General features: G+C 49.8%; 1 protein-coding gene across 3 annotated transcripts in view; it reads left to right on the top strand.

The window, feature by feature from the left end:
- UNC45B (unc-45 myosin chaperone B) overlaps window positions 1–21,803 on the top strand; it is a 28,877-nt gene extending 7,074 nt beyond the window's left edge. For all 3 annotated transcript variants that reach the window (XM_058703348.1, XM_058703346.1, XM_058703347.1), the window contains exons 6-20: window positions 99–266; window positions 861–1,029; window positions 2,963–3,133; window positions 5,777–5,948; window positions 8,642–8,942; window positions 9,835–9,929; window positions 10,099–10,240; window positions 10,753–10,893; window positions 12,088–12,215; window positions 13,092–13,158; window positions 14,151–14,264; window positions 14,628–14,743; window positions 15,624–15,741; window positions 17,982–18,137; window positions 21,134–21,803. In XM_058703348.1, coding sequence (XP_058559331.1) covers window positions 99–266; window positions 861–1,029; window positions 2,963–3,133; window positions 5,777–5,948; window positions 8,642–8,942; window positions 9,835–9,929; window positions 10,099–10,240; window positions 10,753–10,893; window positions 12,088–12,215; window positions 13,092–13,158; window positions 14,151–14,264; window positions 14,628–14,743; window positions 15,624–15,741; window positions 17,982–18,137; window positions 21,134–21,394 — 2,319 coding nt within the window. In that variant the 3' untranslated portion in view covers window positions 21,395–21,803. The remainder of the gene's footprint in view (window positions 1–98; window positions 267–860; window positions 1,030–2,962; window positions 3,134–5,776; window positions 5,949–8,641; window positions 8,943–9,834; window positions 9,930–10,098; window positions 10,241–10,752; window positions 10,894–12,087; window positions 12,216–13,091; window positions 13,159–14,150; window positions 14,265–14,627; window positions 14,744–15,623; window positions 15,742–17,981; window positions 18,138–21,133) is intronic.
- Window positions 21,804–24,574: the final 2,771 nt, after the last annotated feature.

The raw sequence follows: 24,574 nt of genomic DNA, 5'->3' as shown, positions 1-24,574 counted from the left end.
TGGAAACCAAGTCCTCAACCAGCCCCTGCACTTGGCCCCTGCCCGAGGCCTTGATAGCCAAACCTCCCCCTCCCCCTCACCATGTCCTCCCTCCTCAGGCTGCCAACAACCTCATCGTCCTGGGGCGTGAAGAAGCAGGGGCCGAGAGGATCTTCCAGAACAACGGAGTGGCCCTGCTTCTGCAGCTTGTGGACACCAAGAGGCCCGAGCTGGTGCTAGCGGCTGTGCGGACCCTGTCGGGCATGTGCAGTGGCCACCGAGCTAGGGTGAGGGCCTGGGTGTGGGGCTGGCGGCACAGGTGGCTGCCAGGCAGAAGATCTGGAGGGCGACATGTGGACAGTTAGTGGGTGGCATAAATAGACCCAGATGCCAAGTGGAGAGTGTCCCCCCCACCCCCCGCCATCCTCGATTGTATGGTCCCGGATCAACAGAGATTGATCCTCTGCATTTCCCTTTGAGCTGGAAATGCATTTATGCAAAGATAAGGCTAGTGAAAGTTTATGAGGAAGAGCTGAATGCAAAGGTTATGACAGTTTACATTGTATCGTCCTAAGTCTTCCAAAGCCCGTGTATATTTTACCGTAAAGCACATCTCAACCTAGACTCACCACATTGCAAGTGCTCAAGGGCCCCAAGTGGCAAAGTGGCTACTATATTGGACGGCCCAGGCTTAAACCTCTGGAAAGGGGCCTGGCTTGTGTCAAGATCCTGCCTAGACCATGGGCCCCGTGAGGCATGGCTGCCTGGGCTTAGTTCCCTACTGCAGGGGCATGGTGGGGATGGACATCACCCACTTCCTAACCTGCATGGCAGCTGGAAGAGAGGGGCGGGCAGCTGACTCGTTCTTGCTGGGGGTATAGGCCACAGTGATTCTCCATGCTGTCCGGATAGACAGAATCTGTAGCCTCATGGCCGTGGAGAACGAGGAGATGTCTCTGGCTGTCTGCAACCTGCTCCAGGCTGTCATCGACTCTCTGTCAGGAGAGGACAAACGAGATCATCAAGGGAAGGAAGAAGCGCTGGTCTTAGGTAGGAGGCATTCTTCAGGTTTTTTTCCACGGGGGTGGGGGCCAGGGAGAGTCGGTTGCCACCTTAGACGGGTCATTCCCTGTAGGTGGAGGTGGCCTGGTTTTATTTTTATATTTATTTTCTAATTAAAAGAGTGTTAGAAGCATAGGAGCATCATTTTCAATAACTGAAAGGTGGAAGCAACTCAAGTGTCCATGTGCGAGTGAATGGATAAATAAAATGTGGTACAATGGAATAGTACCACCATTGTGTGGACAATGGAATAGTATTCAGCCTTAAAAAGGAAGGAAACTCTGACATGTGCTACAATATGGATGAACCTTGAGGACGTTATGCTAGGTGAAATAAGCCAGTGACAAAAAGATAAGTACTGTTTGATTCCACTTATGTGAGGTATCTAGAGTAGCCCAAATCATGGAGACGGGTGCTTGGTTGGCTCGGTTGGTTAAACTTCTGACTTGGGCTCAGGTCATGATCTTGCAGTTTGCAGTTTGATCTTGCAGTTTGAGACCCACGTCCAGACAATGCCTCCCTGCCTGCCTCCCTCCCTGCCTCCATGCATGCCTCCCTCCCTCCCTGTCTGCCTCCCTCTCTTCCTCCCTGCCTGCCTTCCTCCCTTCCTGCCTGCCTTCCTCCCTTCCTCCCTCCCTGCCTCCCTGTCTCCCTGTCTCCCTGCCTGCCTCACTGCCTGCCTTTCTCCCTGCCTCCCTGCCTTCTCCCTGCCTGCCTTCCTCCCTCCCTGCCTCCCTGTCTCCCTACCTCCCTGCCTGCCTCACTGCCTCCCTGCCTCCCTGCCTGCCTCCCTCCCTGCCTGCCTTCCTACCTCCCTGCCTCCCTGCCTGCCTCCCTCCCTGCCTGCCTTCCTACCTCCCTGCCTCCCTGCCTGCCTCCCTCCCTGCCAGCCTTCCTCCCTCTCTGCCTCCCTGCCTCCCTCCCTGCCTGCCTTCCTCCCTTCCTGCCTGCCTTCCTCCCTTCCTCCCTCCCTGCCTCCCTGTCTCCCTGTCTCCCTGCCTGCTTCACTGCCTGCCTTCCTCCCTGCCTCCCTGCCTCCCTCCCTGCTTGCCTTCCTCCCTCCCTGCCTCCCTGTCTCCCTGCCTCACTGCCTGCCTCCTTCCCTGCCTGCCTCCCTCCCTGCCTGCCTTCCTACCTCCCTGCCTCTCTGCCTGCCTCCCTCCCTGCCAGCCTTCCTCCCTCTCTGCCTCCCTGCCTCCCTGCCTCCCTCCCTGCCTGCCTTCCTCCCTTCCTGCCTGCCTTCCTCCCTTCCTCCCTCCCTGCCTCCCTGCCTTCCTGCCTGCCTCACTGCCTGCCTCCCTCCTTGCCTGCCTTCCTCCCTGCCTCCCTGCCTCCCTCCCTCCCTGCCTGCCTTCCTGCCTGTTTGGGATCCAACCTAGAATGAGAACAAAAATCCCTAAGATGCAGGGAAGTCAGACAGGGCAAAAGCAAGAAAAAGCATTTATCTTTTAATCCCCCAGCAGGTGGGGAAGACCTGGCATCCCTTCTGAGGCTTGAATGCAGGCTCCCAGCATGCCTGAATCTACAGGGAGTAAGATGTCTGTAAGGAGTATAAATTTCTTGTCTGGAAAACATTTTGTTAAATCAGTTTATAAAGAGCTACATGAAGTGTCCCTGGCTCTCTGCCAGTCATGCTTTGGAATAAAGAACTTTCTAAGAACCAGAGCTATTCAAGGATGGCATGGGCTGTTATAAAAGTCAGTGTGCACAGTGGCTGGAGGGCCACTGGGGGGTAATGTTTAGGGATTTGTCTCCTTTTTGGGGGGTGAGATGGGCAATTCTATACTCTCCTGGGAAATTCCAACATCCGGGATGCAGGGGATTCCATATTTCCAGAGTCCTTCTAGAAGCCTCTGCCATTCTTGGTCCTATAGACCTGAGATTCCCTACTCTCTATTTACCCCATCCTCTCCTTCCTTAGATACCAAGAAGGACCTAAAGCAGATAACCAACCACCTGCTTGACATGCTGGTCAGTAAGAAGGTGTCTGGCCAGGGCAGGGACCAGGCCATGAACCTGCTCAATAAGAACGTCCCCAGGAAGGACCTCGCCATTCACGACAACTCACGCACCATCTATGTGGTGGATAACGGTGAGGAGGTGGGAGGGTCTGGGGGCTCGCTCCAGCCTTTCACGTGGGCACCAGAGTACCTGGCACTGAGCAGACGGCAGAAGAGGCGTGGCCCTTGTCTGGGAGAAGTCTTCAGTCCCAACTGAAAAACCAGGAAAAGGCGTTAGCAGTTAGAACCCACCAGCAGGCTGGTGGGGATACTGATCAAGACTGGGCTCTTAATTCGGGGCCCGAACACACCCAGACAATGTCCAAACACACCCAAAAACAGCTGGGCAGAGTTACCTGACAAGCGGGGGCAATTCCAAAAGCAAACAGGACCCCACCAACCATAGGATAATATTCCTGAAGTCCCTTGGTTGGCAAAATACTTCACAGGCCTTCTGGAAGGGAGAATTGGCATCTACTGTCCCATATATAGGTTCTAGCAGATGGCCATTATATGTGTCAGCTCCGGGGGGGTTACCCTTGTCCCAAGTCAACTTTAATTGTTCAGGAATCACACCCATGGCTTTATCATCTACTGTGATGAACTCCCACAGGTTGGATGACATATAGACCATCCTTTGATCTACAAGTTTCAAATTAGCTTTCACTGGCTTGAAACGTATCCTCTTGTGATATTGTGCTTCCTTGTTTGGTTTGCACAGATCTCAGCAAAGTGCACTTTAACAAATGACTCTAGTGCTTAAACCTTCTCCCTCAACACTTCCCCTCCCCTTCCCAGTTCTGGTCTTTTCTGCATCCATTACAAAGGGTGAACAGCAGACCTCTTTCTCTCAGCGAGAGGACCTACGTCCAACCACAAGCTAATGGGTAGGGCAGGTGGGAAGCAATATTTGTTATTCCAGGCACCAAAATAAGTAGCTCTTGGGTAAACAGAACATGGATGTACAAATCCTGTCACACTAGTGAAAAGATGCCTTGTGGAGGTTGTGTGTTGTACAAGCTGGTCTGGGAGACTTGCCTTGGGAACCATCAGGACATCCAGCCAAAAGTGAGCGTTTGGGTTCAGGGAAGGGCAATGATGGATGAGGAAGAGGTCCAGAGTATCCTAGAGGAAGAGGAATGAGATGCTCAAAGCATGTGTGGGAATGGAAGGGAAGCATGGGGGATGGGCATAGGGGAGGTGGTGGGAAGTGAAGCAGGTGCATTCAGTGGCTCTCTTTGAGACCCGGGCTGGGAGTTTGGGTTGGTTCATCAACTGCTTCCCATGACTCCCCAGCCCTGCCAGTGCTTTTGTGCGGGTGGTAAAGTATGCAGGGCAGAAAACATACTGCTGACATTTTTTTTAAGTTTATTTATTTTGAGAGAGAGCGTGCATGCACACACACACAGGGCAGAAAGAGAGGGAGAGAGAGAGAGAGAGAGAGAGAGAGAGAGAGAGAGAGAGAGAGAATCCCAAGCAGGCTCCACGCTCAGCACAAAGCCCAATCTGAGGCCTGATCTCACAACAGTGAGATCATGACCTGAGCTGAAATCCAGAGCCAGATGCTTAGCCAACTGAGCCACCCAGGTGCCCTTGAGCACTTTTAATTCCCTCCTAACATCCAGAGTTTCACGCCTCCCAGCATCTACCTCTTCCCACTTATCTGCACCAGCTAAGGTCTGACGAACTCCTAGCCACTCCCAAAACCTGGCTCCAAAGTCAAGCTTTCAGTTATCCCAGAGGCAGCACAACATAACTGTTAATATCGTGGGCGTTGAAATCAGACGTTGCTGGGAGAGTGCCGTTACAATGTCACTTGCCAGCTGCAAGTTGCTTCTGGGCAACTTAGTTGACTTCTCCATGCCTTGGTTTTCTGCTCTGAAAAATGGGAATTATGATTTCTAACCAGTAGTTTTTTGTTGGGATTAAATGGAGTAATGTGTATGAAGCTCTCGGCACATAGTAAGTGCTCAAAATAATTTACAACTCTTTGTTGGAGCAAATCACCCCATCTGCAGTGTTAACCACTCTGTCTTTATCACACCTGCTGTCCTCATTACACCTTACTATAATCTTTATGTGACTGTTCCTTATTGCGTTCTGAACTTTTTGAGAAGAGGATTGTGTCCTTTATTTCAGTATTCAGTGGCTAAAAATTGCCCGTTGATTTATCCACTTATTCATTCATTTATTCAACAAATACGCAATGATCGAATTAACCTGATGGGTAATAGGAAGTCACTGAAGATTCTTCCACAGAAGAGAGAAGAGATAGCGATCATAAATAGCAAATGTAGCATTTACTAAATAAATAAAAAATGTGTATTGAGTGATAACGATGTGTCTGGATTGGCCCCAAATGGTTACCATACATCACCTCACTGAGTCCTCAAACTCTCTGTGGTAGGTAGCAGTGTTCCCATTTTACAGAAACTGAGACCTGGGGAAGAGAGAATATCAAATAGTATTTGAGGAAGGTTATACCATCGAATGTTAACACTGGTACTCAGTCCTCTGAGATCAACTACCACAGTGGGAGGTGGATTGCTCACCTAAGGGCAGAGTTAGGTGTAGAGCCCGGGCCTCTTGGCCCCATTTCAGTGCCCTTCACTCTGGATAAGCCACGTGCTGTGTAAAGGCAGGCTGGAGAGAAGGTGGCGTTAAGACGGTGAGAGGGTGTGTTTGTGAGGAGAGACCCAGCAGGAATCTGACACTTGCCATCATCTGCCCTGCAGGCCTGAGGAAGATCTTGAAGGTGGTGGGGCAGGTTCCAGATCTTCCATCCTGCCTGCCTCTGACTGACAACACCCGCATGCTGGCCTCTATCCTCATCAACAAGCTCTACGATGACCTGCGCTGTGACCCAGAGCGTGATCACTTCCGCAAGATCTGTGAGGAGTACATCACGTGAGTCTCCTGGATGTCCCGCGGGGTCGGGCTCTGTATTAGTTATCAATGGCTGTGTAACAAAACACCCCAAAATGGAGCAGCTTAAAATAACAGCAACTATTTATTATCTCACAGTTTGACAGCAGTTTGGGAGTGGGTAGGCTGGGTGGATCTGGCTGTGGGGCTCTCACGAACTTACAGTCACATGTCATCCTGGGCTGCAGTCATCTGAAGGCTTGACTGAGGCTGGAAGATCTGCTTCCAAGGTGGTACACTCATATGGATGGCATGTTGGTGCCGCTTGTTGGCGGGAGGCCTCGGTTCCTCCCCGTGTGGACCTCCCCGTGTCATTACCACGTGGTAGCTGGTTTCCCCTAGAGTGAGTGATTCAAGAGAGCAAGGCCGAAGCGGCAATGTCTTCTATCATCTAGCTTCAGAAGTCACACACGATCACTTCCACCACATTCTATGTATGAGAAGCAAGTCATTAAGGATGGTCTACATTTAAGAGGGGGGGAATTTGGCTCTACCTTTTGCACAGAAGAGTGTCAAATATTTTGGGGCTTATTTTAAACCTACTACAAGCTCCTGTGGTTGAAGGAACAAATGTCCGCTTATCAAGGAGGGAGCAAGACCGGGCTCTGTCAGGTTTAAGCGCCGTGTGGCCTTGCAGAGACTAGACAGGAGCCTGGGACTCTCAACAGTGGAACTCTGGGTCTCCCCACTGTCACTCAACCATCATTGTGACTCAGATGCTCTCTCTGCGTCTCCGTTTTTTTTTTTCTGTGTGCCCTCTCCCATTCCCTCCCACTGCTACGCGGTCTTTTAACCCTTTATTCCAATGATCCTCAGACTTGTAGATTATTCAGATTTCTGGGACCCTACTTGACTCAGTAGTCTGGGATGTGGCTCAGGAAGTTACATGTTTAAAAAGTATCCCAGGTGAGTCTTGGGAGAGTGGAGCCACTCTGCTTTTCCTTTCTCCCCTCCAGGGGTTGGCACAGTTTTCCTCTAAAGGGCTGGAGGAAATATTTTATATTTGCTGGGATGTGCAGCCCTCTAGTGTATACTTTAAAAAAAAACCCTTTAATATAAATAAATAAATAAATAAATAAATAAATACAAACCCTTTAAACCATGAAAACCATTCTTAGCCTCCCGGACTTGGCCAAGCAGCCAAGGTTTGCCAGCTCCTGCTCAATCCTGTCGTTTCACCTGACCCCCGAATGTTTCCCTGAAAGCTCTTCAGGGCTTCTCTGGTCTTTCTCTACCTCAGCTTCAGCTTTGGCAGCTAACTTCTTGAGTCTCTCATGAGGTCCCAAATTGAGTTCCAGTAACTGTCACCCAGCCAGACCTTGTGAGGGCAGAGGATTTTGAAGGAGGGCCCCTCCCAGCCATCCTGTGGAATGTTGCCGCTGCACAGGCCTGCCCCTGGACCAGCCACCAGCCCCTGGACCAGTCATGGAGGTTGAGTGAGTCTCTGAGCAGAGCGCCTGAAGAGACCTCCTCCCTCCCCCCAGCACAAAGGGTGTAATCCCTACCCTGCTCTGTCAGGGGCCGGGGTGAGTGGAACCAGCACAGAGGGCAGACCTGACTGATTGTGAAAGGCTCTGGCTTCCCTGGCGGAAGTGGAGACAGGAGGTACAGGATGCAGAATGTCAGAATCGGAGGGGCTCTTGGAGCTTCCAAAGCTGCCTTCTCTCCGACAGGGACTTGCTCAGGTCATCCAGCCTCGCAGAGGCAGATGTGAGACCAGAGCCCGGGTCTCCGACTCCTGCTTGATCTGAGGTTCTCCTGCCTAGTCCGGGTCGCCCTCTTTCTTTCATTCATAACAGCTGCATTTCTACTGTGCCCGTCTGCCCTGATCCCTCCCATCAAACCAACCGTGGCAGATCACCAAAAGATCAGAGGACTTGTCATGAGTGACATCCCCATGCGGAGATTCTCCCACAGGGTAGATGGTAGTAGATTCCAAAAGCAAGGCAGAAGCCTCACCCACTGGGGGAAGGGACTGGGACCAGACGGGGGAGTCACCACCTCCGGCCACTGCGTGACTTGGTCACATCGCAGAGTGATGCAGCGTGCCGGGCTCCACAGTAGGCCCTTTTGTGTTGTTGTGGCTGCTGTTCTGTCCCACTAGACGGCCCCGCTGCTGGGAAGCCTGTTGACTGACAGCTGTCACCCGCAACCTTTCCTTGGGACTTGCCTCAGCTGGGGACAGCCGCTTCACCCTTCCCAGGGTGGCCAGCATCCAATGACTTGTCCCTCCCCCTCAACTAGAAACAGCCTGGGCGTGTGTCCCAGCTGTAGCACTCATTACAGGCGGAGGCTTTCTGGTGACTGAGTCGCAGCCTAGTGTGTCCCAATGCTCAGTCTTGCTTCCTTCCCTTCTCCCCCATGAGCTGATCCCAAGAACTCTCCCTAATAAACTTCTCACGTGTCAATCCCCATCCTTCTGCGTGTGCTTCTTGGGGGACACAGCCCATGGCACGTCTGTTATATCACTTGTCCTCATCATAACTCTGATAAGTAGTAAGACTACTACTGTCAGTTTATGGGTCAGGAAGCTGAGCTTCCGTGGATTGCCCAAGGTCACCTGGCACACGAGTGGTGGATCCGGGTTGTGAATTCAAGTCTGTCTGCCCCTCAGATCCCACACTCTTCCCACCCACCTTCAGCCAGTTCTCTTAACCACCTTCCCTCTATTTTAGGAGCAAGTTTGACCCCCAGGACATGGACAAGAACGTGATTGCCATTCAGACAGTGTCGGGGATCCTGCAAGGCCCCTTTGACCTGGGCAATCAGCTGCTGGGACTGAAAGGTGTGATGGAGATGATGGTAGCCCTGTGTGGCTCGGAGCGTGAGGTAGACCAGCTGGTGGCCGTGGAGGCCCTCATCCATGCCTCCACCAAGCTCAGCCGCGCCACCTTCATCATCACCAATGGCGTATCGCTGCTCAAAGAGATCTACAAGACCACCAAAAACGAGAAGATCAAGATCCGCACACTGGTGGTGAGTGTTGGTAGCAGGCTTCGTGCCGGGGCACCAGGGGCACCAAGATGAGCCAGGGGTGGCCCCATCCGTGAGAAGACCGTGCAGTAGGGGACGCTCAGCCCTACCCATGGGCCCCCGCAGAGCAGGGTGATAAGTAGGAGGCTGTGAGAATGGAGATTCAGGAGGGTGGGCGCTGCTGTTTAACCCTGGGGACCTTTGCCTCCACGCTTTTCAACAACGCTGACACCGAGGAGCTTCTGTCCAACCGGTATTTTCAGAGCAAACTCTAAAAAGTCTGTTTCCTTAATCAGTTTCTAGGTGGCACAGATGACCGGCTTCACTTTTTCCAATTTCATTGAACAGAAAGTATTTTCGTGGGTCTTTTGCTTTGCTTGTAAACAATTACAGTGAGGATCGGAGTCATTGATCTGTTTTGTGGTTGTTGTTTGTATCAGTTTTTAAAAACAAGCTGGTTATAGCTTCTGCCAGCATGAATTTTCTCTTACGGAAGGCCTGTTTTCCCAATAAGAGTGCAGTTTCTCCCTGAGGAAATTCTGCACATCTGAGTTTGTTACATACAAGGTCTGTCTGCCAATATCTTTCACCATTGCAGTTTCTGATAAGATTAGTATTGTCTTGTGCTCATTTTGCAAGACAACAGACACAGAGCCAATCTGTGGGGTCAAAATGGTGGTGGAAAGGGGCAGAGTAAAAACTCCAGCTTTTGGGCACATCTGCCCTATCCTGGAAGCCTCAGGGAAGGCATCTTGGAAGAGGTGACCCCTGAGCTGAGGTTTGTAGTATGCACAGAGGTTTATCGAGGCAAAGAAAAAGGGGCAAAGGGACGAGTTTGAGCAAAGCCTTGTCCCCAAGTGTCCCTGATTCTACCAGCGTTTCCCTTCCTCCCCAGGGGCTCTGTAAGCTCGGCTCTGCAGGTGGTACAGACTATGGCCTCAGGCAGTTTGCTGAAGGGTCGACAGAGAAGCTGGCCAAACAGTGTCGCAAGTAAGGGGGTCCTATTTCCCTGGGCCCACCATCTCCTCTCTGGGGTGTGCTCTCGTGGGGCCACATTGTGAAACGCTCCCCACCTGCTACCCACTAACCTGAAATGGCTCCGCCATCTTGACCGGAGCCATGGCACTCTTCCCCAGCGCTCTTCCTCCCCGATTTCCAGGTGGCTGTGCAACGCGTCCATAGATACCCGGACCCGGCGATGGGCAGTGGAGGGCCTGGCCTACCTCACGCTGGATGCTGACGTGAAAGACGACTTTGTCCAGGACATCCCTGCCCTGCAGGCCATGTTTGAGCTGGCCAAGGCAAGCGTGGCCCTGACCTCTGGCCTCAGGAAAGGTCTACTGGATTCAGGCTCACAGGGTCCTCCCCTGAGCCTGGGAAATTGGACTCCTGTGTCTCTATCCTGGCCCTGCCCCTACTGCCCACGTAAACCAGATTGGTTATTTCCCTCTGTCTGGCCCTCATTTTACCTGACCATAAAATGGGCTCATGATTCTTCGTGGCTGCCAGGCAGTGGGAAGATGAATAAGAGGACGGTGAGGTCCTGACGGACTGAGAGCCAGTGGCTAGCCCTTTCTGGGCCCCTCCCTCCTTCCCAGCGCTGGGCCAATCCCTGGCTCTTTTCCACCCTGCTTGAGTAGAGCTGGTTCCTCCTCCCTCTGTGCCGCCTGCTTGCCTCCAAGCTGGGCAGCACCAGCCATGTTCCTCCCAAACCAACTCACCAACCCGGCCAGGGGACCGTCTTGGAAGCAGAGATTTGTTCTAAAGTTTCCTTTCTGCCTTTCCCCTCCTTCCCCTCACCCGGTAACTCCAGACCACGGACAAGACTATCCTGTATTCTGTGGCCACCACCCTGGTGAACTGCACCAACAGCTATGATGTCAAGGAGGTAATCCCCGAGCTGGTACAGCTCGCCAAGTTCTCCAAGCAGCACGTGCCTGAGGAGCACCCTAAGGTGAGGATAGGGATGATGCTGGAGGGTCACCAGGCCAGCTGAGAGGTGGAACCGAAGGACAGTGATGTCTGGGTGCTGTGTGTATGTGCTTGGGAGGATTTGGCACAGGACACAAATAATTTGAAGATGATCATGGCAAATCTCTCCCATTAGGTGACGCTCATTTCCCCCTTATTTAAAAAAAAATTTTTTTAATGTTTATTTTTGAGAGAGAGAGAGAGACAGAGAGAGAGAGAGAGAGAGAGAGAGAGAACGCGCATGAGCGAGCACGAGCGGGGGAGGAGCAGAGAGAGAGGGAGCCACAGAATCCGAAACAAACTCCAGGCTCTGAGCTGTCAGCACAGAGCCTGACGCGGGGCTCGAAGTCACAAACCACGAGATCATGACCTGAGCCTAAGCCGAAGCTCAACCGACTGAGCCACCCAGGCGCCCCTCCCCCTTACTTTTAATGTTCTATGGGGAGTGGGGAGTGAGGATCCAACCATTAGTCTGAAAAACCAAATGGAGCTACGATGAACATTTTGCAATTTATGTTGCTGGTTTCATGAACATCAGACCGTGTATTTCATGTTTCCAACAATTACCGAAATTTTGTTTCCTGGGATATCTGGCTTTGGGGATCTGGGTATTAAGTAGAAATAATGAGACAGGGGAGAGAGGCCCGTCAGCAGTAGCCCAGACGTTACAAAATCTCCTTGGGGCCCTCCCCAGTGATTCCCTGCACTCAAGGGTATGCTTTGTACATGGTTTGAATATGAACGCATAGATATTTCCAGCCAGTAAAAGATTTAGATTTTTGTAAATCTGTCAGCACAGAGCTCAATGTGGGGGTTGAACCCACAGATCGTGAGATCGTGACCAGGGCCGAAACCAAGAGTCAGACATTCAACTAAATGAGTCACTCAGGTGCCCCCTCCTTGCCTCCCTCTTATTGAGACCCTCATGATTATGCTGGGCCTACCCAGATAATCCAAGATTATCTCCCTGTCTCAAGACCTTGATTTAATCACATCTGCAGAGTCCTTTTTGCCATGTAAGGTAATATTCACAGATTCTGGGGATTCGGATGTGGACATCTTTGGAGGTCATTATTCAGCCTGCCATAAGCAGTCAGAAATGCACCACCTTTAGTTCCAATATAGATTGGCCTGGTGCCTGGGCTCTTTCCCCATTGCTACCCTTTTGTCTCCCCAGGACAAGAAGGACTTTATAGACATGCGTGTGAAGCGGCTTTTGAAGGCTGGTGTCACCTCTGCCCTGGCCTGCATGGTGAAAGCAGACAGTGCCATTCTCACCGACCAGACCAAAGAGCTGCTGGCCAGGTGGGGCTGCAGTGGGCAAGGGCTGGGGTCTGAGGGAGCTGGGGGTGAGAGGCTGGGCAGGGAGATAGAGATAGCAGGGAAGTCAATGAGGGAATGAGCCATTGGAGGGATCTGGAAAGGAGACGGAGGAGATTGACATTGAAGAGTGATGTGGCAGGGCAGGTCATCCCAGGTGGAGGTTTGCATCGGGAGGAAAGAGGTCACTGTCCATCCTGGTTAGCTGCCTCCCAGGCCCCGAGTGGGACCTGCTATTCCAAAGATGGGGAGGCAGACAGGCTCACAGGTACAATACGATGCATCGGATGCCATGACGGGGCAAATACAAAGGGTTGGTTGGAGCACAAGCAGTGGCACCCACCAGCCAACTGGAGGGGAGGTGGGAGGGCAGCCAGGATAGGCCTCTTGGAGGATGTGGTAACTCAATGGAACCACGAGGTAAGAAAAGGAGCCACCTAAGTTCCAGGGAGGAAGAGTTCCAGGCAGAGGGGATGGAGGGAGAAGGAGTCAGTGAGATGAGATTCTCCTGCAGCATGTCTGGAGCATGGAGAGCACAGGAGGGAGCCATGCTAGTAGGACCAGAGAGGGGGATGAGGGTCAGATCACAGAGGTCCTGGGCTGCATCTGCACTGAAGAGTTTCTCCCGGTTGATGGGCAGCAGGGAGCCATTTGTTGCCTTCCCAAATAGGGATGGGGGCTCTTTGCTGCTCACTTGGCTTTACTTTCTCCCCAGCTCCTTACATCCACGGCAGTATCTTGCCAAGCTGCCTAATGATGGGGCAGGTGCAGCACTTTCCAGGGCTTCACTGGGTCTGACTCGCTGGCCTGCTGATGCCTGGGAAAGGTTCACATGATGTGTCCTTTATCCTTGCCCTACAGGGTATTCCTGGCGCTGTGTGATAACCCAAAAGACCGAGGAACCATTGTGGCTCAAGGTGGTGGCAAGGTAATTGGTGGGATAAGGTTCTTGCCATCCTAAAAGATGATCCACTGGGGAGGAGCAACTGTGTGTGTGTGTGTGTGTGTGTGTGTGTGTGTGTGTGTGTGTGTTTGTGCATGCTCTTTGCCTGGTCCAAAAATAAAATATGCTTGCTCCAACCTAACCTCCTTGGAACACTGTCATTTAAGTATCTGTCCTATCTGTGCTGATGGTCCCAAATCAACTTCTGCCTGATTTTACGGTGTGTCATGGGATTTACTGTGGAATCCCATTCATACTCCTTGCTATGGGAAGGAAGCAAGGTACAGATACACAGACCGTGGATGTTGCTGTAGAAGACTTGTCTTTGGGTCCTTGCTCATCCCCTTTTTAGCTGGATAACTTTGGGCAAATGACTGTCTCCCTGAGCCCCGGTTTCCTCATCTGTAAAATGGGAAGGGGGATCACACATTCACTCTGCAGAATGTCACAAGGATTACAGAAATACTCTTAAAGTATTGGTTCATAGTAGGTGCTCAGTAAGTGTCTGCCGTGATGATTAGGTTTGACTTAGTCAGGAAGTAAAAAGTCAGTGTGTCGATCTATTTATTTTTCCAAAAACAAACAGTATGGATGGGGAGTGTGGGGGAAGACACCAAAGTGTGCTGGGAGGTTTTCTGTGATGCTCAAGGGTTGTTTATGTTGTAGAGTCTTCCTGAACTCCTTTTTTTTTTTTTAAGTTTATTTATTTTGAGAGAAAGAGAGAGAGGGGCAGACAGAGAGGGAAAGAGAGAATCTCAGACAGCCTCTGCACTGTCAATGGGGCTTGATCTCATGAACCATGAGATCATGACCTGAGCCAAGACCAAGAGTCAGACACTTAACTGACTGAGCCACCCAGGCGCCCCTAGTTGTCCTGAACTCCTAATGGAATAGGCAGACAGCAGCTAGAGGAGGAGGATGGGGAGAGAGGTCTCTAGATGTTTGTGACCAAAGAGTGACCATGCCCTCTCTTGCAGGCACTGCTTCCCCTGGCTTTGGAGGGCACAGACGTGGGCAAGGTGAAGGCAGCCCATGCCCTGGCAAAGATCGCCGCCGTGTCCAATCCAGACATCGCCTTTCCGGGGGAGCGGGTGGGTGCTGGTGCCGGGGCAGCGGAGGGGTGGGGGAAGGGGGCATTGGGAGGAGTCTCCTTTGCTCCTAGGGCCCTTTGCACCCTACCCCAGGCCTGGGAGGGGGCATGGTGTTGTCACAGAGAGGACAATGAATTAGAGGTGCCTGGCTCTGCCTCTGACTAATGGGACTGTCCTCTTGGAAACTCAGTTATCTCATCTGCAAAGTAAGGAAAGTAATCCTGCCTCTCAGGGTCATTGTGAAGCCTGAGTCAGACAGTGGGTGGGCAAGGAATTCGGAAATTCGGAAGCCCAGCATCTATTGATGTTTGGGTCTGGGGGAATGCGGTCTCCACCCAACTCACTCCTTGACCCTCCACACAGGTGTATGAGGTGGTGCGGCCCCTCGTGAGTCTTCTGGACACACAGCGGGATGGGCTCCAGAACTATGAGGCTCTCCTGGGCCTCACCAATCTGTCTGGGAGAAGTGACAGACTCCGGTGAGTGGGGTAAGGAGAGAGCAGCGGGGAGAGACGTGCCCCTTGCAGGGTTTGGTGGAAATTTCATGTACACACCCCGTGTGCTTTCCTCTGAGGACAGGATCGAAGGCAATGGGTAGAAACAACAGTGGGAGGGTTTCAAGTTAGCACATAGTGAATGTAGGAAGGCAAAGGATATTATTTCTTTCTGATGGAAGTAGTAAAAAAAAGATATCCAGATGGATGGGTGGGGATAAAACAGATTCCTTCTTGGGAGCCAAGGAGACGGTGGAGAGCTTTGGGTTGAGATTCTTTCAGTTGGTTGCAAGTGACAGAAAACTCAACTCAGAATGGTTTAAGCACAGAGGGGATTTAAGGACTCATGTAAATGAAAAGCCTGGGGTGACCAGAAGCAGGTGCAGCTTGATACAAGGGTTACAAAGCTTCCCCACCTCCCCACTTTTTCTTTACCGCTTTCCCTACTTTTCCCACGTTCCTACTTCTGTCCACTTCTGCCTGTGTTGTCTTAATTATCAAATGGGCTCTTCCCCTCGATTGTGATCACAAGGGTTGCTCCAGACCTCACATCTTCTGGGCTTCATAGCCAGCAGGAGAGAGAGAAAGACTCTCTCTTCTGCACCAATAATACAGAAGAATCTCCAGCCTGGTGACATGTTCACCCCAGACCCCATTGCTATGGCCAGGATGTTATGCTATCATTTAGCTTATGCCCTTTGGTGCCTCTCCTGGAGCTGGGGGTGGGATCGATGTTGTCCAAACCCTGATGAGGGCGTGGGAGGGAACCACCAGCAGGGTGGAGTGGCCCTTGGATGGCCCAAAACTCCAAATGCTCACTCCAGAGGACTCAGTCGCCTCCCTTCCTCCACCTCTCAAACCCTAGGCAGAAGATCTTTAAGGAGAAGGCCTTGCCAGACATTGAGAATTACATGTTTGAGAATCACGACCAGCTGAGGCAGGCGGCCACTGAATGCATGTGCAACATGGTATTGAACAAGGAGGTGAGGCGGGCTCAGGATGGGAATGGGGCAGGTGAACCCAGGAACCCCTGAATCTCTCCCAGATTGCAGTCCTCTTCCCTGTAGGGACTCTGATTGGAATATATGAACCAAGGAGACAAAGAAAAACACACAAAGTAGTAGTATTCCTAGCTGGGGCTTTGACCCCACTGTTTGGGCCCGCCAAGGTGGAAGGTACCATTTCCCTAAGTTATTTATGTCAGAATAATCTCATAACAGAGAAGAATATAAGACCAGGGTCTTTTAGAGATCAAAAGAGGCTAGACCACTTACATTTATTGAAGCTCCACATATATAAAAATATGAGAGAAAACACAGTTGTACAAACAACTTTAGAATATTTTAAATGTTAACAGTTTAATGAACTATTGCTGTTTCTATGGAAATTGCAATGCACTATAACTGTGTTCTTCACAGAGTAATTACAGGATTTATAAAAATAAAATGAATTCAGAACATGCCAATGGCTTCATGGTCCAGTAATGGAGACCAGTTATAACCATATGGTAAATGAATGCCTTCTTTCCATCCTGCCAGAGTACTGCTATGCCTGTAGGGATAACCTCATCAGAGGTAACAGTAGGGCCAAAGTCTGAGGCCCTTCATGAACATGAGGGCCAGGCCATGCGTGAGACCCCTCTGTTTTCCCTTGATTCTTAACTCAGGTCTTGGATCTTCCCACTGGTATACTAGGAAAACCCAACCCACGAAAGCCTGTTGAAGTAAAAAATAAATTTTTAAAAAGCTAAACGGGGGGGCGCCTGGGTGGCTCAGTTGGTTAAGCGTCTGACTTCGGCTCAGGTCATGATCTCGCAGTCCGTGAGTTCAAGCCCCATGTCGGGCTCTGTGCTGACAGCTCAGAGCTTGGAGCCTGTTTCAGATTCTGTGTCTCTCTCTCTCTCTGACCCTCCCCCATTCATGCTCTGTCTCTCTCTGTCTCAAAAATAAATAAATGTTAAAAAAAAATTTTAAAGCTAAACAGGATCCACCAGGGAGCTGGCCTAAGGCTGGCCTGGAGGGCTGGCAGCCATGTGGGAGAAAAGAGTGTATCCAAAGAAAGTCGGGGGAGGAAGAGTGGGGGAGAAGGAATAGGCTTCCCCTGGGAACATCAGCTGCTGTGACACCCCAAAATCAAAATATACAGTGGTCCCACCAAGAGAGAAATTCATTTCTCACTCACCTCATTTCTTGCTTACATTTGGATCTGCTGGCTTGCTTCTAAGCAATGACTTGGGATCCAGGCTTCTTCAACCATTGAGAACTAGCCCCCCAGCTGAAAAAGAACTGTCTCCCTCTCTGGCACTCTGGGAGTGGTCTCCATTTGAACAGGGAGTGAGCCTCTGGGAAAGGCACCTATGGTACTCCGCCATGGTGGCCTGAAGTGACACGTATCACTTCCTCTCACATTCCATCACGAGCACTGGCTTATGGCCACATCGGTGGGGAATATAGCGGCTTCCAATCACCACTGTGCCCCATGAGAGGGGACTGCAGTGACTATCTCTGCCATACTCTCGCCTCTGAGGACCTCTGCCCCAGCTTCAGTGAGATGCGGGTCATAACCTGGGCAGCTGTGACTGACCTTAGACCCCTTTCAGAGCTCCACCTCTAGGAAACCTGACCCGACAAAATGCCCTTAAATTTGACCAACTAGATTTTACTGTGGAGCAGACGGTGGGGGGGGGGGCAGTGAGCTCTGAGACATGTCAGGGCCCTGAGCCCCAGGAGGCTCTTCTGGCTTTAGGGCCCTTGGAAAGCTCATCCTTCACCCATTGAATGGTACAGCAGCTCTTGCTCTGTCCCCTGCTCTTGCCAAGCCCCTGTACCTTCCAGGACTGCAAAGCCATTTTATGGCAGACCCCGAAGGCCCGTCTGTTGTGGGAGAAACATTCCAGGCTTCCCCAAAGGGAAGTGAAACACGACTCTTTGGGCAACACCTACCATCCAGGAGCCTGTGCCCTTTCCCCTGATGTGGATAGCCAAGTGCAAACAGAGATGGCGGCAGTCTCTTTAACCTTTCAGCTGGAGGAGTTTATAGCCCCTTTCTCCAGTTAATCAGAGAAGACTTCCTGGGGGAGGTGGCATGGGTGAGCTGCTCAAAGGAAAGTTCCAAAGGATCTTAGGTCAGAGAACACGGCTTCCAATGCCTCTTTCCCTCTTCACGCTGGCAGGTGGGGGCGTTTTTTCGTTTTTTCTCTGAGCCCTGTACCTGCCTCCCACAGGTACAGGAGAGGTTCCTGGCCGATGGGAATGACCGGCTGAAGCTGGTGGTGCTGCTCTGCGGAGAGGACGATGAGAAGGTGCAGAACGCGGCCGCAGGGGCGCTGGCCATGCTGACAGCAGCACATAAGAAACTGTGCCTCAAGATGACCCAAGTGGTGAGAGCGGGCCCTGGGGGTGGAAAGGGGACTGCCTTGCGTGGTCCTCTATGGGGAGGCCGGCCTCTGTGGTAACACTTCCCAGGCCCCTGGGTACCTGTTCCTACAACCTAAGAAGGGGCGTCTATACCATCTGGCCCCCTACCTCCACGGCTGGGACTCCCAGGTGTGCTAACTCAGGTCCCTCCCACTGTACCTTCACCCACTGCCTTTGGTGGTGCTTACAGCTCATTAGTTCAGAATGATGACGAGGATGGCCACAACACTAACTACTGTGGGGGAGCCCCCGAGCTCCCCGAGAGGAGCATGGATGTGGTTGGGGTGCCACAGGGAGCTGGTGGTTGGGCAAAGAGATGGCAGATTCTCTCACGTGAACGCGGTGATCAGATCCTTCGGTGGGACTGTGGCCATCTCAGCAAAGTGGTATAAACGCAGCTGCGGACCCGGCCACGCAAGGTGCAGATGGCTTTAGCCCACCAAACAACCTAGTTTGTAGGTATCATCTCCACTGAAGGCAAAAACTGTAAACATCTTGGTTCAAATGTACTCAAGTCTGCTTTAAAGGAAGGCTCTTTTAGACAGTTTGTGGTGGTGGTGGTGGTGGTGTGTGTGTGTGTGTGCGTGTGTTCCACAGGCGCTTATGCTGCCTGGCACCAGGGAAGGGTCTCTCAGCTGGATGGAGCTCATCCTGGTTGGTCCTTGGGCTTTAGCATTTCCCCGTAAGGCAAGTTTCTCAGAACTGAGAGGTGTGTGAATCACCTGGAGGGCTGGTGAAAACACTTTCCCTAGGTATTCTGCATCAGTAGATGAGAGGTGGGGTGCCTCCAGCCTGAGGACCACACTTTGAAACCGCTGCCCCGAAGTGGCCTCTGCTGAAGTCACTGGTCACACAACATCTGTCCCACAGGGTGCTCTGTGACTCGCCCGCTTACCGTGCTGCAGACACTCCTCTAAATGTTTACATCGATTAAGTTGTTCCATCCTTCCAACAGCCCTGTGTGGTGGATATGGTTATTATTATCCCCATTTACCGGTGAGGAACACTGAGTGCAGAAAAGTAACCCACTCAAGATCACATCGCCGGGTAGTTGGGAAGGGATTGGAATCCTTCAAGATTGCTGACCCTCTCCTGGCCACTTCTTCCTTCCGAAATCTTGGCTTCATTTCTGTGCCTGGGGAGCACTGGCACTGGACCTGTTATCAGTTACCCATCAGCATTCAACCTTCCCCCTGAACTCTACCGCAGCTAGCTGAATTTTCCTTTCCTTTCCTTGTGGTGCGCTCGGTGCAGAGTTTACCAAAATCTGCTTAGAAGCCGGAGAGCCAATAATTAGTCTGTCCTTTCCCCCTGTGCCTGTCTCCCCATCTGTGAGTGGTGCCTGTGGGAAGCTGCCCCCGTTGACGAACGGAGGGTGAGGTAATAAGTATACGAGGAAGCAAAGGGGAAATGCTTGGACTACTGCATAAAATCATAATCCCCATCCACGCCTCCTTGTTGAGCACTTTACTGTGCTCCGGCCACCATGCTAAGCAATTTCTTGCACCATATCACTGCATCAGAACAATGTGAAGAAGTAGGTGTATTAGATGACAGAGGGGCTCTCGAGACTTGGAGAGGTTCAGAACTTACCTAAGGTCACATTTGGTTAAGTGGTTGAGCTGGGACCTGAACATTGATCTCTCTGACTCCAAGACCCATACCAATAAGTCTCCTACTCTGCTGCTCATGTGTGTCTGTTGAATGTTGTAAAGTCAAGCCTCCTGGTTCTATGCTTAGCTCCAACTCTGTCTTCTGGGCCGATCAGAATGGTCTGGAGTCCTGTCTTCCCCACGCACAGTAGTTGGGTTGCTTCACAACCGGGAATGGAGGAGAGAGATAGAGGAGGGATGGTGGAGTGCAAGCCCAGGGCATGCCTGGTGGTCATATCTCTAAGGGCACTGGGTTAGCAAGGGGTGCCTGGGTGGCTCAGTGGGTTAAGCATCCAACTTCAGCTCAGGTCATGATCTCACAGTTCATGGGTTCAAACCCTGCGTTGGGCTTTGTGCTGACGGCTCAGAGCCTGGAGCTTGTTTCGGATTCTTGCGTCTCCCTCTCTCTCTGCACCTCCCCTGCTCACTCTCTCCTTCAAAAATAAATAAACATATATAAAAAAAGAAAATATTGCATTCTTAACAACTATAAGAATATTTGTGGTAAGTTATGCATTGCTCTGAAAAAATTAAAAAGCCTATGTAAGGACCTGGTTCATGCAAATATGAGCCAGAGGAGAAAAGCAGACAAAAACCAAAATTTATGCCTGGGTGGCTCAGTCAGGTGAGCGTCCAACTTCAGCTCAGGTCATGATCTCACAGCTCGTGAGTTCGAGCCCCACGTCGGGCTCTGTGCTGACAGCAGAGCCTGCTTCAGATTCTGTGTCTCCCTCTCTCTCTGCCCCTAACCCACTCACATTCTGTTTCTGCCTCTCTCAAAAATAAATAAACATTAAAAAAAAATAAGGGCACCTGGGTTGGCAAGACGCAGTCATTGCCCATGTGCTCAAGGCTAGAATTCTCCTTTCTGAACATTCTCCATCCCCATTCTAATTAGGCATGCAGTGGGCCTGTCCCTTTGCTTCTCAGATGCTTAAGAAAATAAATGAATGGGTGGATGTTCATTCTCTACTATTCCCAGATGTGTGACCATAGCTAAGTTACTTCCACTTCCTAGACCTCAGTTCCCCCACTTATAAAATGAAGTGGATTGGACTATGTCAAGTTCCTTTTAGTTTTCTAATTCTTGCCCTGGCTCTGGTAAGGAGATGGGCATCAGCCACCTAGTCCCAAGGGGCTCAGATAGGCATAAACTGAGTCCCAACAGATAACCAGACATGTGCTTGTCCTTTCAGAGCCCAGAATCTGGGCCTTACCAGCACCTTCGGTTTATCTTGTCCCAAATATCCAGTCTCTGTGCCTCCACTGATTCCTCCAATCCTTCTTTATCCACAACTCCCCTCCAGACAACTCAGTGGTTGGAGATCCTCCAGCGGCTTTGCCTGCACGACCGGCTGTCAGTCCAACACCGGGGCCTGGTCATTGCCTACAACCTGCTGGCAGCAGATGCTGAGCTGGCCAAGAAGCTGGTGGAGAGTGAACTGCTGGAGATCCTGACTGTAGTGGGCAAACAAGAGCCAGACGAGAAGAGGGCAGAAGTGGTTCAGACAGCCCGGGAATGTCTCATCAAGTGCATGGATTATGGCTTCATTAAACCAGTGTCTTAGACAGGGGCCCACAGGGCTGCTAGGGCTGGTTCTGTACTATGAAGAGTCCTAAGCTGAGAACTCCTGGGGTGTCAGTTCAGCTAGGGATCATAGCAGTGACAATGAAGTCTCCATATAAAAGAAAAGACTTGACTGTTTCTTGAGTTGTCAATCTTCCTCTTTTCCCTAGGAAAGTTTGGATGTTTCACTGGCTGTCTTGCTCCCTGTCTTTTACATCTGTCATGTTCCAAAAATTCCTAGAATGATTTTCATCAGTGATCGGGAAGACAAGTTGGATAATTCTTTCTGTACCTATTCCCAAAGCCAGGATAATGGGCTGAATTCTTTGCATTTTGGAAAATGGATTGTGTGGTAAGGTAGGACCTAATGGGTGTGTGAATATAAAGGTTTAGTGCTGATCTATCTGGAAGTTGAGCTGTGCTGGTTTTCATAGCCTGTCTCGCATATGTTTGAGTAAGACTGCCTAGAATTGCATGTTTTAGCTGCAGTGCCCAGCCCCATGCCCAGTCCCATCACTCAGCTGTGATGGAAATACAGTTTATGTTCAACAGCCTGATATGCATTTTTGCAATTTGCTTGGGAAAACCATCCCAGCAAGATGGGCATAATGAGTATAAATAAGATAAACTCAGAGTACTTAAAGAAAGTTGATTGGCTCGTATAGCTTGTTTATCTAGGAAAAGTTTGACATTGCTAGATCCAGGGTTTAAATGTTGTCACCAACATTACTTTCTCTCTCTCTCTCATACTCCCCCCCACCTATATCTTGGCTTTGATTTCCTCTGGGTTGACCTTATTTTCTGGCAGGCTCTCTCCATGTGGTAGGAAAGATATTCCCAGAAGCTCCAGACTTACATAGCTATTATAGTTCCTAATTATGGGAGAGAAGAGAGAGGATCATTCTCAATGACCCAGCAAAACTCCCAGGGATGACTCTAATATGTCTAGCGTGCATCACATTTCCATTTATCGCATTAACAGAATAGAGAAGAAAAATGATATGGTTATCTGAATAGATGCAGGAAAAACATTTGATAAAATTAAACAATTTGTGATAAAAGTTTTCAATAAACTAAAAGTAGGAGACTTCCTTAATCGGACAAAGATCACAGAAACTCTACAGCCAGTGTCCTAGCTTATGATCTCCCTGAGATGAATGAGACAATACTTGCTATTACCAATTTTATTCAACCTTGTGCTGGAGGTTTTAACTAGGGTGATAAAGCAAGAAAGGGAAATAAAAAGCATAAAGATTGAACAATCAAGAAATACAACTTTCAACTTATTCACACAGCAGGATTATACATGAATGCAATCTGAAAATATCTACAGGTAAGCTTTTAGAAATAATAAGTGAATTTAGATACAAGGTCAATTTAAAAAGTCAATTGTGTTTCTGAATACCTGTACCAAGCAATGAGAAAATTGAAATTTAAAAGACAGTGCAATTTATAATAACATAAAACACATCATGGGGCTCCCGGTTGGCTCAGTCAGTTAAGCATCCGACTTCGGCTGAGCTCATGATCTCACTATTTGTGGGTTCGAGCCCCGCATCAGACTCTGTGCTGACAGCTCAGAGCCTGGAGCCTGCTTCAGATTCTGTCTCTCTCTCTCTCTCTCTCTCTCTCTCTCTGCCCCTCCCCCACTCATGCTCTGTTCCTCTCTCTCAAAAATAAATAAACATTAAAAAAAACAACATATCAAATGCCTAGGAATGAATCATGGGAAAGATTTTGAAGGACTCTGTGCAGAAAACTTTAAAGTATTATTGAGAGAAAAAATGAAAGTCAACCTATGAGAGATATTACCATGATCATGGATTAGATGACTCAACATTATAGAGATGCAAATTCTCCCCAAATATATATATTCTGTGAAATACCAATCAAAGTTTGAGTCTTTTGGGGAATAGGGACTGATAAATTGTTTTAAATATATATATACTTACACACACACACACACACACACACAGAGTCAAGAATAGTAATGATTATCTTGAAGAAGAATAAAGTTGGAGGCAACTACTTGAACAGTTACTTCATAAAAGAGGCCAATACATATATAGAAAGATGCTCAATCTTACCAGACATCAGGCAAATGGAAAATAAAATTATGAGAAACCACAGTAGACACATCACAATGGCTAATATTTAAAACACTGACAGAGACACCTGACTAGCTCAATCAGAAGAGCATGCAACTCTTGATTTCTAGGTTGTGGGTTCAAGTCCCACCTTGGGTGTAGAAATTACTTAAATAAATAAATAAACAAACTTTTAAAAAATGTGCAACAACAACCACCACCGGCAAAATCAAGTGCCGGTGAAACTGTGGAGTAACTGGAACTCTTATCCGTTGTGGGTGGGCATGCAAATTTCTACAGCCACTTAGGAAAATGGCATTTGACAGTATCCTCTAAAAGCACAAGCACAGTCAGCATCTCCTAAGTACGCAGCCAACAGAAATATGTGCACCAAGAAAACATGTATAGCCATGAGATAACACTTTTCATCATAGCCCCCTAAGTGTAAGTAACCCCAATGTCCATAGAAAATGGATACATTGGCATACACCAATGCACACCAATGTAAGTGCAAACTTACAAAATGTAAGTGCACTTACGAAAGTGCAAAGAACAAACTATTGCTGCCTACAATGTGATGGTAACTGACATAATACTCAGTGAAAGAAGCTGGACCTACCAGAGTATACTGTATAGGGCATAATATGGGTTCAGAACCAGGCAAAACTAGCCTACGATCTTAAAAAGTCAATTTAGTGTTTACTTGTAGGGAGAAAGGAGTGGCTAGTGGGGGGTGTGTGGCACAGAGAGTCTCTGGGTTTGTCCTAGGTCTGGGTGGGTGTGTCCCAGGTCTGGGTAGGTTCGCTTTCATCAACCTTATTATTTGTGCATTTTTCTGTATAACGCTGTGTTTTTAAAGACTTTTAAAAAAGTGAATAATGTATTTCTGTTAGAGTGTGAGGATTACATAAAATAATGGATCCAAAGCACCTGGTTCTTTGTATATGAGTAGTCAGTATTAATTAATTAATTAATTCCCTTCCTTTAGTCTGTTTGATAGTCCCTGCTCCTTATGGGCCAGTTGGAGTGTGATACCAGGATGAGCTCCCTCATTCGTGGATCTCTACTTCCACAGGTCACTTGCGGGGAATGGG

The sequence above is a fragment of the Neofelis nebulosa genome, chromosome 16, assembly GCF_028018385.1.
Source record: "Neofelis nebulosa isolate mNeoNeb1 chromosome 16, mNeoNeb1.pri, whole genome shotgun sequence".
Lineage (NCBI taxonomy): Eukaryota > Metazoa > Chordata > Mammalia > Carnivora > Felidae > Neofelis > Neofelis nebulosa.
Note: the sequence above shows the minus strand (reverse complement) of the source record. Positions and strands in the feature narration are given on the sequence as shown.